At 36.3% G+C, this 15,361-nt stretch overlaps 1 protein-coding gene across 1 annotated transcript in view; it reads right to left on the bottom strand.

Moving 5' to 3' along the window:
* l(3)80Fj (lethal (3) 80Fj) overlaps positions 1-15,361 on the bottom strand; it is an 89,901-nt gene that overhangs the window by 13,866 nt on the left and 60,674 nt on the right. Inside the window, exons 20-36 of the mRNA XM_068388158.1 lie at positions 12,539-12,691; positions 11,636-11,800; positions 11,086-11,319; positions 10,153-10,347; positions 9,152-9,370; positions 8,540-8,804; positions 8,096-8,275; positions 7,193-7,356; positions 6,486-6,611; positions 5,997-6,146; positions 5,606-5,791; positions 4,383-4,531; positions 4,021-4,132; positions 3,663-3,878; positions 2,494-2,696; positions 1,525-1,744; positions 949-1,181 (exon numbers count right to left, since the gene is read on the bottom strand). Coding sequence (XP_068244259.1) covers positions 949-1,181; positions 1,525-1,744; positions 2,494-2,696; positions 3,663-3,878; positions 4,021-4,132; positions 4,383-4,531; positions 5,606-5,791; positions 5,997-6,146; positions 6,486-6,611; positions 7,193-7,356; positions 8,096-8,275; positions 8,540-8,804; positions 9,152-9,370; positions 10,153-10,347; positions 11,086-11,319; positions 11,636-11,800; positions 12,539-12,691 — 3,170 coding nt within the window. The remainder of the gene's footprint in view (positions 1-948; positions 1,182-1,524; positions 1,745-2,493; positions 2,697-3,662; positions 3,879-4,020; positions 4,133-4,382; positions 4,532-5,605; positions 5,792-5,996; positions 6,147-6,485; positions 6,612-7,192; positions 7,357-8,095; positions 8,276-8,539; positions 8,805-9,151; positions 9,371-10,152; positions 10,348-11,085; positions 11,320-11,635; positions 11,801-12,538; positions 12,692-15,361) is intronic.

Here is a 15,361-nt window from a genome sequence, read left to right as displayed (position 1 = left end):
ACTGTATATAGCTGTAAATAAACCCAGGACTTGTTGTACTGTATATAGTAAAAGTCTAAAATTAATGTGCAGCTAGGAGTTAAAGGGACACTGCAAAATTCCTTTATCAATGCTTACAATGCACCATGTGGAATACACTGATGGGATTTCCCCATAAAAGAGAAGGCCCACAGCTCAACCAAAGAGCAGCTATCTTCGACAGGCAGGCACTCCAAATATCATCGTAAGCTCTTATTTTCCATAATTTCCAACCCCAGTGCAGACCAAGCTCTTTCCAGCAAATGAAAATTTCAAATCCAAGTGCAGACCAAGCTCTTTCCAGCAAATGAATCAGAAGTCAATGACTCCCCTCCAGTCTAAATCCCTTTCCAGCAGCATAGGAACTTTCCTTCAGCAGCAACTTCAGGTATAAAGTATAGAGTATATGATTAATGGGTTAGTGATAAAAACAATTATATTTTTCTTTATACTTTATGAGTAATAGAGTAAGCATTATCCCTAACCATTTAGTGAACCATTTAGCGAGATCAATTGGCAAGTTTTAAATCAATTATGGCATATATCCTTAAATAATAGTTGATCAACTTTCTATGAATAATCTTTTGAAAAGGACTATGAATGAATTAACTTGATATTTTCAAACACGCAGGCTGAAAACTTCAAGGCTTCGGCCAAAGTTAAAGCTTCAAGAATTCTGTGAGTACCTAACCACTTCCATAGACTTTTTTAATGGCTCTAAACAGGAAAATCGTTACATAAACAGGTCAATGACTTCTAACTTACCTGGAGGGTCTCATAAAGAGAATAAACAAATAACCTAATATACAATAAGGTTAGTGGTAACTTTAAAAAATCCTTACCTAAAAAGCAAAATTATTTACAAGAAAATTTCATAAATAACCATTTTAGTAATATTAAAACATTTCAAATATGTAAATGATAACTTACTTTGATTGCTGAAGAAGCTCATCTACAATAGTATTAACGCCAGCTTCATCTATAACAGCAAGAACAACACCCTGGCAATGAGTTAATGCCTCATCATACTCTGGTGTGCCAGCAGTATCGCTAAGAGCTCCAAGCAATGCAGTTAAGATCTTACTAAGATGTCGAGTCAAGGTATCTCCTGCTACTGAAGCCAGAATGCACAGAGCCTGAGTGTTGACTGGTGGTGTAGTAAGCTAAAAAGGAAAGAAAAAAAAAAAAACAGCAAATTACATTTTTGGACAAGCAATATTCACTGACAGATGATTGTATATTAAGCTAGGAAACAAGTTTACAAAATAATTATATACACTGCTGTTATGAATAACAATTAATATAGCTCACATACTGTATGCAAGAAAATGCAATACAGTACTCATTGATCAATTTTTCTGTGATGTTAATGAATTTATTGAAAATTCAACTGAATAAAATGATAAGTTACCCACACAAATAGTTTTTATCATTAATAATTATAATTAGCAAATTTACAAATATCAAGAATATTTCAATACACAAAATAATATTAAGGCATCTTACTTGTGGCACCAGGTAGGGTAAAACAACACGACTCTTAATAACCATGACCTGTTTCAAGCCATCTAATGCATATTCTCTAGTTTCATCATTATTTTCTAATTGAACCAAAAGGTGGGGCAAGATGTCCTCTAATGCTCTAAATCCTACAGTTGAATGCAAAGAATCAAATGTCTGAGCTGCAGCTTGTCGTACAGAAGACAGGGGATCACAGAGGGCACGTCTGAAATAACATATAAAAAATTTTCAGCACTCAGTGTGAGCTTATATAAATAAAATTGCTGATATTTCAAAACATATGGTAAAAAGAAGGGGATAGCCTATAACTTCTTGTGCACTATGTTATCCACAGCAGATAGGACCCCCCCTTACTGAACAATATATTGGAATAACAAAATTACATCCTAAAAAGTACTGTACCTAAAATTATATACTGTATTAAAAGACAATATTGCAGAAATATCATCTATGCATCAACAAATAATTATCGTCATTATCCCAGAGGATCTGATGAAGCACTTTGGCACCATCCATTCATAAAACCAAAGTGCTTTATAGAGTTTATTCAGCTTTCTAATGCAATTTTCAGGTTCCTTATTGAGTTTATTCAGCTTTCTGATGCAATTTTCAGGTTCCTTTTATAGAGTTTATTCAGCTTTCTAATGCAATTTTCAGGTTCCTTTTATCTTTATTCCATTGTTAGTTACACTATGAAACATTAACACAAGTAGGTTGAAATGCTGTCATTGCTCATTGGCCAAAAGTCCTGAGCCTAACAGCGATTTTGCCACAGCCGGGATCGCCAGAGGGTTAGTAAACAGTTTAACCAAACCACCAAGTCATAATAGTACAGTAGTGTTCATTTACATATATTTCTTACTATGTATAACCTATTAAGGAGTTGATAATTAAACTGTACATTGAAAATGCTAAATTCAAGAAAATTTACAACAAAACCAATAAAGAAATTACCTGACTGTTGGGACCAGGTTGTCAGCAAAGCACAAAACCATATCTTTACTCGTTGAAGCCATGATTTCAGAAAGCCCAATGCACACACCCTGTCGCTGATCTGCTTCAGGAGAACTCAATCCCTTTTCAAGAATTGGGATAATTTCTGGTAAAACACGTTCACCCAATTTACGAACCAGATCCCCTAGGGTACGTGCTGCAACCTAAAAACAATAATAAAGTATCATGCATATCCTTCCAGTAATAATATTATTCACATGAACTTAAAATAAGATGCTAAATTATACCATAAAACCAAAACAGTCATGAGGGTTTCTTTACATTTCAAATCATGCAATTGCTATCATTACACTTTATTCGGTAATCTAATGTCTATGATTTCAAGAATTTTTTTTCATATTTCATTGTTGGTGAGATATTTTTGAGATGAATTCTTCTCTCTGAGAATGTTACTGAAAGGGATTGCATATATTTGCAGATTTTCTAAATTCACTTATATATCTTTTCTCAACCCATAGGAATGTAAAGCAATGACTGTGACAGGACCTAAAGCTTCTAAGACTAACGAAAGTGACACACAAAAGTGACACTATCTGTAAATAAAACAATGAATGTTGAAATGATTAAATCATTCATAAACCTAGATAGTCTACACTGCTTACAAGACTATCTTAAGCAATAATGACAAAAATTTTACTGAAAATCACCCAGTGGTTTTTTTTTATGAAAATACATAAAGTACTAGTACTTCTACATTCTCCTAGAAACTATGACTATACAAGAATCAGGGCAACTATTGTTCATGAAAATAATCAAAACAGCTGAGCTTTACTTTTGAGAGAACTAGATTATAAAAATAAAATAAAAAGCAAAGCCACTGATAAAAAAAATTGTTTTGTAAAAATGTAATGCAAAGGTCATTGGCAATATAGCCCGAAACATCCGAGAAATTACATTAACAATAAAATACATATGAATCAATGAATATGTCAAACACTTGAATGATTTATTCTACCATCTTCCTTACTAAGGACCCTTTTCAAATTAGATAAACCTAGTAGCAGTTACACTTGCACACAAAAACACTGAAAACTAAAATCCTAACATATTCTTAAAAAATTGCTGAAATACTTTCTAGCTAAACTAAGTTGGGTTATCATAACACTTACCTGTCTTTTATCAAAACTGGTGGATGCAAGATGACCAAGAAGGAGAGAGAATAATGTTGGGAGAATCTCGCGCAGTGTCTTTGGTGTGTTGGTGACTACTACCTTCCAAACATGAAGGGCAGCTTGCCTTACCAACACAGCAACATCTGAACGTCCCATGTACAATCCAGCCAGGACACGATTACGTCTCTCTTCACCCAAGATGTCTATGATAGCCTGATAAAACATTAAAAACAAAATGAAAACTTTGTGGAAATGAATGAGAACAAATTGAAAATTATAAATAAATTGCAGTGCATAAATATTCAATCACTAATTTCAGAGATAACAACAAACATCTAAAACAAAATAGGAATACCTTTTGGGAATGTTCAGTACCAAAGTTGTCATCTTCATGGGCTGTATCTGTTGTCATTTTACCAGAAACTCCAGACACCTTGAAAAGCAGATCGCCAAGCAACTGCACTGAACTGTAAAATAGACAAATTAATACATTGGGCTACAACTTAAATCTCTAACGTAGTACAATAACACTTATTACGATATACCAGCGAGACAGAGGAAGAGTGCAAAGAAAAATCATACAGGGAAATCTCAGGACAAATTTAATCATAGTTTACAAAAGGCAAATTTCCTATTACAATGTTACGTACTTAGACAAGGCTCAGGGAAAATACAAGTAAATGGTGAAGTGCTAACATTAAATATAAAACACCATACCTGTAACGAATACGCCAATTGTCATGAAACAGACCAGCTTCTAATTCTGGTAAGAGTAGAGTAATGGCTGATTCTGCGTAAGTGTTGACTATACGTTGACCTGCTTTTAGAGCCGTTTCTCGGACAAACTCATTTTCATCTGCAAGAGCCTGCAAAGATTTTCCTAGTTAAAAATCACAAATCACTGCTTTTAAGTATTAGCACATTGATGTAAAAAAATCTCTAAACTAATCCAGAAGCATAATCTGACACTGCTACCTAATTATCTTGAACCAAAACCATCCACATAAAATCAAAATCTCTTGCATGAAATAATTGTCATTTCAAAATGAGAAAAAAATATCTAATTTCAAACATAAATGAAAATTTGAAATTTGTGCCACATTAATACACTTATGTAACCTAATCCTCACTTTGTTTGCTTTCTTCTCCTGACAGGTATTGTCTTTAATTTTCAAGGAAGATCTTCTAACTAACAATAAACTAAGAGCATGAAAATTCGGAACCTCTGGTAACCAAATCTATGTCTTCAAGAATATGTAATTTGTTTTCCTCACCTTCTGTTATTTCTATCAAGTTATTTATGCTTCACTTTTGCAATATTGTCAGCCCTGCATCATCACAGGGGTTAGGTAACAGACACACCAACGAAGAGCGTAAAACCGGGTAATATTGGTGCCTTGGGTCTATAGCTCCCCTAACCAACTAACCACTGCCTATGTGCAGTCTCTCAACACTACAAACAACACACTACATTGTTTTCACATAGTCCACTAATTGTACTGTAGGTTTTACTACAGTAATAGCACAAAGTACAGTACTGTACAAATCCCTATTTTTACATCCTTTCCTTATTAAATTCCTAAACCATCTATAACAATAAATAAATTATATCTGAATTTAATTCTATTTTATTTGCAATTCCAAATCATTAACTATTCATTTCTATTTTTAAACTCATTATATAATTTAGTTATAAATTTTACTTTATTTTGATTTCCCTCTACCCTTTCATAACATTAAATTCTAATTTTCTATCCCTTCAATTAATTTTCCTTCCCTTCATCATTTTTATTTAATTACCTTAAATGTGGGCATTATCTGATTGATAGAATTGGGGTGAAACAACCTCCCCTCACAATCTAGAGTAATGCAACACAAAACACGAGTATTGTACACAATCAAATCACGTAACCATTTAAAAGTTGTCTACAATGGTTCACCTTCAATATTGGAGGAATGATCTGTCCAATGTATGGAGTGAATTCATCCTGGAACACAGTGGGCAAAAAGATGAACATCATGATGTAACCATCTTTGACATGGGGAGCAATGTCAGAACGTTCAGCTGTGGCAATTATATCTGGCATAAGACGATGAAGTTTCTCAGGTCCCAAGCCTCCAACCACCTGCAAAAAATTGTCTTCTTAAAAATCTTATGAAAATTAAAGTTAGATTTAAAAAAAATACTGGAAGAGTTAAGATTCTGTACAACTTGATCCAAGTCCTGTTAGAAGCTACTAATCTTCATTTCACTGATTTTTTAATTTCATATCAATCACACTAATGTGACAGATACTCAATAAAAACATTTAGCTCTTCTGCTACACTTACCTCAGCCAAACCTTGAGCAGCACCAGAACGGTCAACACTTGATGATTCAGAGGTAAGAGTCTGCATAAGCCAAGGTAGCAAGTCATCAAAGCTAGACTCGCCCATTCCCTTAACCATTGCTCCTAATGCCCTTGATGACACTGAGCGAACCTGATTGGAAAAAAATTCATTTATACTCCACAAAATCAGAAAAACATAAGGCATCTTTATCCATATTAATTTATTCAGTCATTCAAAAACAACGATATACTTACTTCACTTAAGCTTCTGCATACCATTTAAAGCTAACACCCATTGTTGACATCTTTTAAAGTGCATAATATGTAGGAAAGAAACTATGCTTCTAAAGAGAAAAATTCATATATAAATCAATTCTGACCTATTCTAAAAATTATGACATAAGATACAGTATCGAAATTAACTTAATGTACTGAATTATCAGTATCATTATATATCAATGGTGCACTCATTCAAGAACTCCATACTTACTTTGGGAACAGGATCCAGAAGAGAAGCTTTGAGACCAGGAATGATAGCTGGAAGATATGGCTGCAAGTCCTTTTGGTCTGTGAGAGAGTACATGTTCCCAATAATCTGAGCAGCCATTTTACGAACCTGTAACATTAAATAAAAATCAGAAACACTCCTAGTTTCACTTAGGATGAATGGAAACTATCAGAAACATTACTACTGTACTTTCATTGAAGTTATAAGGAAATTTCACACACATTCCTATTTATTAAAAACTCAACATTGCACAAGAAATTTCACTAATCCAAAGTATACTACAGACAGTAATAAGATTAATTTTGCTTTCCATTTTGATCAGGCACAGAGTTTAGTGCCTTTTCTTTCTCCTCCATTCCTTTGGTCTTCTAAACAGACCAGCCAATGTATTTTGTTATACCAATTTTCACTTGTTCAAAGGCAAAATCATGGGAAAGTACTATGAATATGAATCTGCAATCTGGTTAATCTATGTTATAATTATTATAAAATAGATTAATCAGCCCTTACCCAGAAGAAAACCCAATCAAGCTAGGTAGTACTAAGTCAAATCAATAGTGTTGAAAGATTTTACATATAAAAAAATTTGCATCACATCAGCATATCAGAAAAAACTAAAAGCAATAATGCTTCTAAAAATAAATCATCCTGACAACACCAATGTTATAATACAATGAATATTTAATTACCTCAGTGGAACGATCCTGGAAAGCACGTTGCACAACAGGCATGATCAAGGCAAGAGATGGAGCATCAATGAAATGAACAAATTTAGTCTCTAGCAGAGTCTGGAGGCAGTTTGAGGTATTCTTTGTAGGATCTTGAAGAGCCGCCAGTAACACGGGTACAATTGCTAAAAAAAAAAATAGAAACAAATGTTAATTTTTCAATTAACTAATTTGTCACAGCAAATGATTTCATAAAAATTTTGGCTACAGTAAGTAGGTAAAGGTTGTGGGAGAATTGTCAAAACTACTAAAAGTAACCTCACATATAGGACAATCACTCCCAGCACAATACCTTGATTCATTCCTAAAAACTTATCACCCATCTTGGACACAGAGGTTAACAATATAAAAAGGAATTAATTGCACTGAAAGGAATTCTGAAATTTTAAATAATAATCAATGTATACCAAATTCTTGCTATAATACAACCACTTAAGTATAATCCAAAGAGAATACTATGACACCTGAATATAATTAACATACAGTATACTGACATGCAAATATGGTCATGTGAATTGTGACAATTTATACTAGAAACAGTACATAACATGATTAACATAGTGAAAATTTTTAACAGCATCAACTGCAACCAAATTTGTGAGATTAATTGCAAACATAAGTCAAAATAATTTCATACCAAGTTGCACTTCACTGAATGTATGAAGTGATTACAGTAAACCAACAATAAAAAGAAACCAGATACAGTACAACAGAGAGTATTACAGGAGTGCCAGCTTTGTCATCACCCAACCTCAAAGAAACAGTGAAATAAAGCTCCTTGGTGATTTAAGATCTAATCAAACATGTTTTGTCAAAGTGAATTTAGAAAATTTAAAAAAACAATATTAACAAAATGGAACAAACCTTGAATTTCTGGGTTCCTAATAACAGACCCAATCAGCTTGAGAGCTTGGGATCCTGCTTTCTGTACCTTCATATGAGAATCACTTAACACTTCTATTAGTCGAGGCACGATAGATGGAAGGCACGAAGATAGTTGTTTGGGAGCACAATAAGCCATGTTACCCAGTAATTCCACAGAGCCTGAAAAATTCATTATATAGTATATTGATCGAATAGTATCTTTGAAAAATATATAATGAATTACTGGAATTATTTTCATATGTACTTATGAAGTGCAGCTCTTTTTGTAGCTGTACGTGAGCATGAACAGATCCAGCAGATATATGTTTAACAGTCCGGTAAATATAATTAAATCATGATAATTGCAGACGTGAAAGCACCAAATAAGTTGCATGGTGCATTACTTATTCATTACATACAAGTATTCTGAAAAGTTACACTCACCAGTTTTAGTCCTCCACGAATCTTCTTCCAGCGCAGAAAGAAGAGATGGTAGCACTAACTTAACACCATGGGCTGAGAGCTTGCTCATAACGGCCTTAGCTGTGTCATCAGTTGCTTCCCGTACGTACTGGTTTGTATCTCCAAAGCATAGGAGTAAATGTGGGAGTATGTGGACAATGTAGGGTTCAAATAATTTTCCCAGCATGTTACATAACTGTTCAAGAGCAAACAAAGCACCTTCTCGATTTCGGTAATTCTTTTTGTCCTGGAAAAAAAGATAAGACTAGTTTTAAGACAATGTTACTTCATGAAACCAAAAGAAAATTTTAGTATAACAGTAACTTTAAAAAAAATATATATTCTAAAAACTAATCATATAAAGAAAATTATTCATAAAATCGAAAATCTACGGAATACTACCCAAAATAAAAAATCAGTTAAACATTCTTTTGTTGTCACAATTCACAGTTTTAAAGTGAGTTATTCTATCCCTTCTTCCTCACCTTTTCCTTTTTACAATATAGAGTAAATACTATTGAAAAGTATAAAAAAGATGGTGTAATCCCCATAGTTCATAAACATTATAACCTTAACTCATGAACAAAATAGTACCTGAATGGCAGTTGTCAACTGAGTCATGATGTCTAACTGCTTGAGTGCCAAAATGCCCATACCCTTGACCAAAGAGGCAAGGCCATATGAAGCACCCTTGCGCTCTCCATAATTTTCAGACTCGAGTAATACTTTCATAAGTTTAGTGACCATTTTTGGACAATCCTCTCGTATTGCAGATACAAGGGGATATAAACAATTTGCCACAGCTTCTTGTACCTGAAAGAGAAAGGAATATAGAATGAAATGCTATCAAGCAGCAAAAAAATTCAGAAAATTTATTAACATTTATGATTAATCTAATATCCAAATACACAGAGTATGGCAAAATGATGGAATTTTAAAAATAAATTTATTATTTTACTTATCTGATGTTCACATTGCTGCTTCTAAAAAAGCTCAGTTTATGGATGTTAACTTTAAAAAATTTATTCAACATTTTCCAGTTTTCTTTCTTTTTAAAAGAAACAATACTGATACTGGGTATAATTCCCCTTTAACTAAAAATTACTTTCTCTCCTCGGCATCGGTTTCTTTTATTTACAACGTTGAAGCTTTACCACTGTGCCATGTATGCTCTCCAGTTCCATAAACATTTAAACTTGAAACATTCTTTCCCTGAGAAATACCTTGAGACATCACACTCCTCACAATGATTATTTAAACAGTGCTTTCCCAGAGTAGAAATGCTTACAAATCCAGCAGGGAAGACAACTTAAAACACAAGACACTAATCACAATCTGGAAGTGGGATACGTCTTGATGTAACTGCAGCAACAGAAAAACAGAATACCATGCAACTGATGGCATTCCTTACCATTAACCGCTAGATTGTTTCATTGCTTTACTAGGGGCATGTATCTTTTGAAAGGAAAGAAAATTGGAATTTTTCAAGTAAACATCCATAAACTGAGCTTCTGGAGAAGCAATACGAATATCAGGGGAAGTTTTGAAATATGTAGGCTACATATTGCATAAGGAATACTGTAAATAGAACTCACTTGCTGCGACGGTGTATGAAGGGCTTCCACCAATTTTGCCACGATAGGTTTAATCTTTGGATCAGTTGGGTCTAAATGCTTGGCCAGAGACCCCATCAAAATGATCACACTCTGGCGTACCGAATCATAGCTGGCATGATTGGGTGCTGTATTTAGGAACTTCTCAAATACTGGAAGAAGGCTGTTCACGGTTTCCTTGGGAAGGAAGAAATTTTTTTTTTTCATTAGAGTACAATCTTAAAAAAACTTAAAAGTGATGATTCTTGTATAGCAGAAGTATAAAAAACATATAAATAACAAAACTATCATGATTTGAATAATAGTTCAATTCCATATCACCAACAAATATAATTAACCTATAGTACCTCAAGAAAGTAATCAAAAGGAATGTAATAATTACAGATGCCTCCAGAATTTGGTTAAAAGGCATATCATCTATTAAGATCAAGCAACTATTGTACATTTGTGACTTTGAAAACTAAGTTTCAAACAATAGCAAAAAATTAATAGAAAATATGAAAGACCTTAAGTTATATAACTGCTCAGCTCTTTGTTATTCTATATCTAAATCAAACCACTACATTAAAAATAAGGGGAAACTAAAGAGGCATCAACACCTCACTCAATTGTTATATATGTTAACTAAATTATCATAATTGGTAAGAGATGTAAATTATAGTGATATTACTGTCTTGTTTCAGTTAAGGAGCTTACTCATTTACTGTTCTACCACTTTAGTCCTGATAATTAACTATCAGATTTTCTGATGACCTTTGCACCCATATTTACAAGATCAGTTAAAGGAAGAATCTTATCAACTCCAGTTTACAACTCATAAAACAGGTATCACTGCTCATTATCATGTAATATCAAGTAATGATGGTCAATTACTGTGAAATTTTACAATACTGTACACTTTTTAAAAGTACTCACTTTTCCATGAGAGTTGACAACTGCCATAGCAGCATCCAGCATCTTGTTTCGGACTTCTGGATTACGATCACCAAGGGCATCTGGTACAAAGAAATTAGCGAGGGTAACTGCTGTCTCAGCATCTAGCGAAGGGGCAATCTGTTTGATAGCCAAAGCTACACCTTCTCTCCCCTCCCAAAGATCAATTGCTTCAGACACAATGCGATCATACTGATCTCGTACAGCTGGAGTCATCTGCAGGTCAGGATAAATAAGACAATTCAGAGAAGGTGAAAGTTTTAAAATACCAAAACTAATCCATAAATCATATGTAAAAAATTTAGATCTGAATAATAGGTGTTGAGCTGAAAGTATCTTTTCAATCTGTGTGCACAGAATAAATATTTGATGATAATAAAATACAATAAATTTGAAGTTCCAAACACAGTTTGAGAATATAAAATCAATAATTTACACATTTAAAAATTCTTCATTTCCTAATCACTTCTTTCTTATTGACATTTGCACAAATATCATTTAAAAATTCAAAAAGGAAAACTCATTATCTCACCTCCAACTTGGAATTGAATATTTCAATCAATTGTAAAGTAACAGGAGCTACAAAATCAGGGTAATCCTTTGCTAAGGCAGCCAAGGCTGCAGCACCAGCAGCTCTGACATCTTCAACTGGATGTACAAGATCTTCAAGAATTCCTTGGTTCATAGCTTCATCAGCCTGGGAACAATTCAATTAATGCAGATATTAACACGAATGGATCAACAAGAAATGAATAAACACCAAAGTAACAGGCACCAAACCTACAAACTCAAAATAAAACAAGGTATATATATAAAGAAACCATCCACATTATTGGAGTCAAAACTTTTGAAGGTTTTTGAAGGTTCGCACCATAAACAAGTACTTAAAGTATTCGCACCATAAACAAGTACTTAAAGTATTATCTCCTCAACTAAAATACCAGGAAAGTCTTTATCGAAAAGTTCTATTAAATTTTGTCCCTAAAAGTGTAACTTTAACTTAACCAAGTTATTCAGAAATTAAGGTTTTCTTACTAATATAATGAGTGCAATATTGTAATAGCTTCTTCCTGAAATATAGGTCAAATATTTTTAATACAAGTCAAGAAAAAACAAATTAATACTAATTAGGCAAGTCAAGGAAAAATCAATATTAATTTAGATTTTCTGTGTTTAAGAGAACCAAAAAAAATGACTTTACACATTTTTTTTAATCTATGACTAACCGGCATGGTTAAATGCAATGTTACACACCCTTTGAAGAATGATACTGAAGAACCTAACACACTTATAAACAACTTGATTTTATAACATGAAATCTTAGTAAATTACTACACATGACATGAACCATACAATGCAACAAATATTTAATGGAAAAATTCTACTCTTAAACAGACCAAACATTTTAAATGATTACAATGTTTTTTCTACACACCTCCAACTTTCCATCATTCCACAGTTGTTCAGCAAGTCCTGCCACATCCTCAGATACATCATATTTGGCAACCCAAAGTCTGTGTGAAACCCTTAACCAACTTTCGTTGTCAGCATCAGGTTTAGGAAGAGACTTAACAAGTACAAGTAAACCCTGAAAAAGATATAAATCCGATTAATTTTCATATTGTGTAAAAGAGTATTTTACTTTTCAATTCTCAACAGGAGACGGTACACAGGACACAATAGAATGGAGAAAACCCATTTCATTTTCAACCACTCACAGGGGAAGAAGAGCTTACATGAAAAGGTTTTTGAGGAGTGGAATTTTGAACTTCATACAACATGGCACTGGGGTCAGAGAAGCCATTCAGCCCTGAGGTTTAGTTGTTAGTTTGTTTAAAAATGACAAATTCGAAGACAATTTGTATTTTTCCTAACCATACAAACCTTAGCTATTTACAAAGGGTTATTACTTTTAGCGTAGCTGAAATGGCGAGCCATTAGAATTTAACGAGGGTGTATTACCCCCGCGCTAGTTAGCGGGGGGGTAGGGGAGTGGTAGCTAGCTACCCCTCCTCCCCCTCACACACAGGTGAATACTCACTTTCACTTAGAGGTAGGACTTGTCTTGGGGGACAGGGCTGGCGGGCAAATATGTGTAAATAGCTAAGGTTTGTATGGTTAGGAAAAATACAAATTGTCTTCGAATTTGTCATTTGTTCCGTAACCGAAATACAAACCACGCTATTTACAAAGGGTGACTTATCCCTTAGGAAGGGTGGAAAGTCCCCAGCCATACTGGCTTTGGCTTTACCCGGGGACTCAGAATCCGAGTGAGTCGCACTCGAGAAAAGGAGTCCCTGCACCTCACAAGTTCCTTGCACCGCAAGGAACCATGTGGCCTACGTAAGCTTGTGTGTGAAGGAAGAAGTGTGACCCGTCTTAGGCAGTTGACCTGGAGTTCCAGAAGGAACTCTGGGTTAAGACGTTCCCAATACCACCTCGTCAGGGTATGGGGGACGCGACAGTATTGACTCAATACTCGGAACACAAGGAAGCATGGTTTACCTGCAGAGGTTCGAGGTCAGCTATGCAGAGACCAGGATGCTGCTTCCCCGTAGAGGGGATGATGAAGAAAGAAGTAAGGGCCAGACATACTTCTTTCGTTCATGCAGACTAAAACCTGATAACAATGCCCTCAACCTTCTGCTACCTGTCCAAAAAGGAGCCTGAGGTTAGACCAGCTGTTGTGTAGCCACCACAGAGCGATAGAAAACGTATCGAGACTCCTGTGGGTCACGCCCTGCAGGAAGCGGGCTGCGAAGGTCATCAGACGCTTCCAGACTCCAGCTTGTAGCACCTGCGTCACAGAGTAGTATTACTCGAAGGCGAGGGACGTTGCGATGTATTTAACATCGTGCTGTAGGGCGACGTGACGGGGGAGGGTCTGAAGACAGGTCGAGATGAATGTCCTTGAGTCCGGGCTGAAGAGGTATACTGGTGACTCTCCCCCCATGTCCTCCTTGTGTTCCCAAATCGGCTGCAACTGAGGCCAAACTGCAGCTGTTCCCAGCGCTAACCTCTCGATTCCTGTACTGGCAAGAAAGAGAAGGTCTTGGGACATCAGACACAGAATGGAGACTCAAAATCTTGAATGAATCGGACCGAAGGGTCGGGACCCTCAGATTCTGAGTCTAGCCAACAACTCAGGAGCGAGCCTGAATGTTGCCTTCCCCTCTTCCTTAGAAAGGGGGGGAGTAGTAAGAGACCAAGAAGATTGCTTACACACTGGCCGTGGCCAGAGTGAGCAGAAGACCCAGGGCGGAATACAATCCGAGGCCTGTCGTAAAAGGGTCTTGAGAAGATCTCTTAAAGGACTAAAAGTCCGAGCCATGCTCCAAGTTGGAGGTCTTCCTCCGACTAGGGCAGGGACGATCGTAGCTTCGCATGAGCGAGGATAGATCCAGCGGGCAGGAAAAAGTTATTCCTTTAAGCCTGAAGGTCAGGGAAAGGCTGAGCGACAGGCTTCATTGCCAAGAGCAGAAAGGAGTTTCCTCCCGCCGAAAGGCAATAAGACCGTTATTGCTGGAGAAGAGGCCTCACGGGAAGAGGTATATCTCCCACGGCACCAACCACCTTAGACTCTTCACTTTGCCTGGGAGACCCCTGTGGATGACTATCGCAGATGACGCGACCTCCGTACCGCGATTGTAGCGGGTTGTCTTTTCTAGAGGAGGAAGCGTAGTGTCTCCAGGCATGAAGCCGAAGCGACGCCCCGGTTCGGGAGAGATGTCGCAGTGTGGTTGCTTGAGTAGTCTGCGCCGTGGGAGAAGCTCTCCCGGGAGTTCCGTCAGGGGAAGCAGAGGGTCCAGAAACCGTTCTGCACATAGTCCCAGTGGAGCTCTCCCATTGAAAGGTTGACAGACAACCTGGTTTTGTTGAGACCCATTGTCCGCAGACAAAAAGGAGGGAAGACGCAGGCGTCGAAGTTGTCCCACCATCACCGGAATGCATCTTGCCAGAGTCTCGGGGTCTGAGACTGGGGGGAAAACTAGCGGAAGCTTGAGGTTCCAAGCTGTCGCGATCAGGTCCCCCAGACCAGCACTTGCTGGTTACCCAAGGTCAAAGACCCCTAGGTACACTCTCTCTATGAGGCTCTGCTCGGATAGTCTGAGAGACACATTCCCCTGCCTGGAATGAGAGAGCCGATGGTGGAATTGAGAGAATCTCAATCATCCCGATATCTCTACTGCAAGATGTGAAGGTGTGAAAATGCGTCCCCTGCTGGTTAGCATGAAGTCGACACGCAACGGGGCGACTT

This window comes from Palaemon carinicauda, chromosome 15 (assembly GCF_036898095.1).
Source record: "Palaemon carinicauda isolate YSFRI2023 chromosome 15, ASM3689809v2, whole genome shotgun sequence".
Classification (NCBI taxonomy): Eukaryota; Metazoa; Arthropoda; class Malacostraca; order Decapoda; family Palaemonidae; genus Palaemon; species Palaemon carinicauda.
Note: the sequence above shows the minus strand (reverse complement) of the source record. Positions and strands in the feature narration are given on the sequence as shown.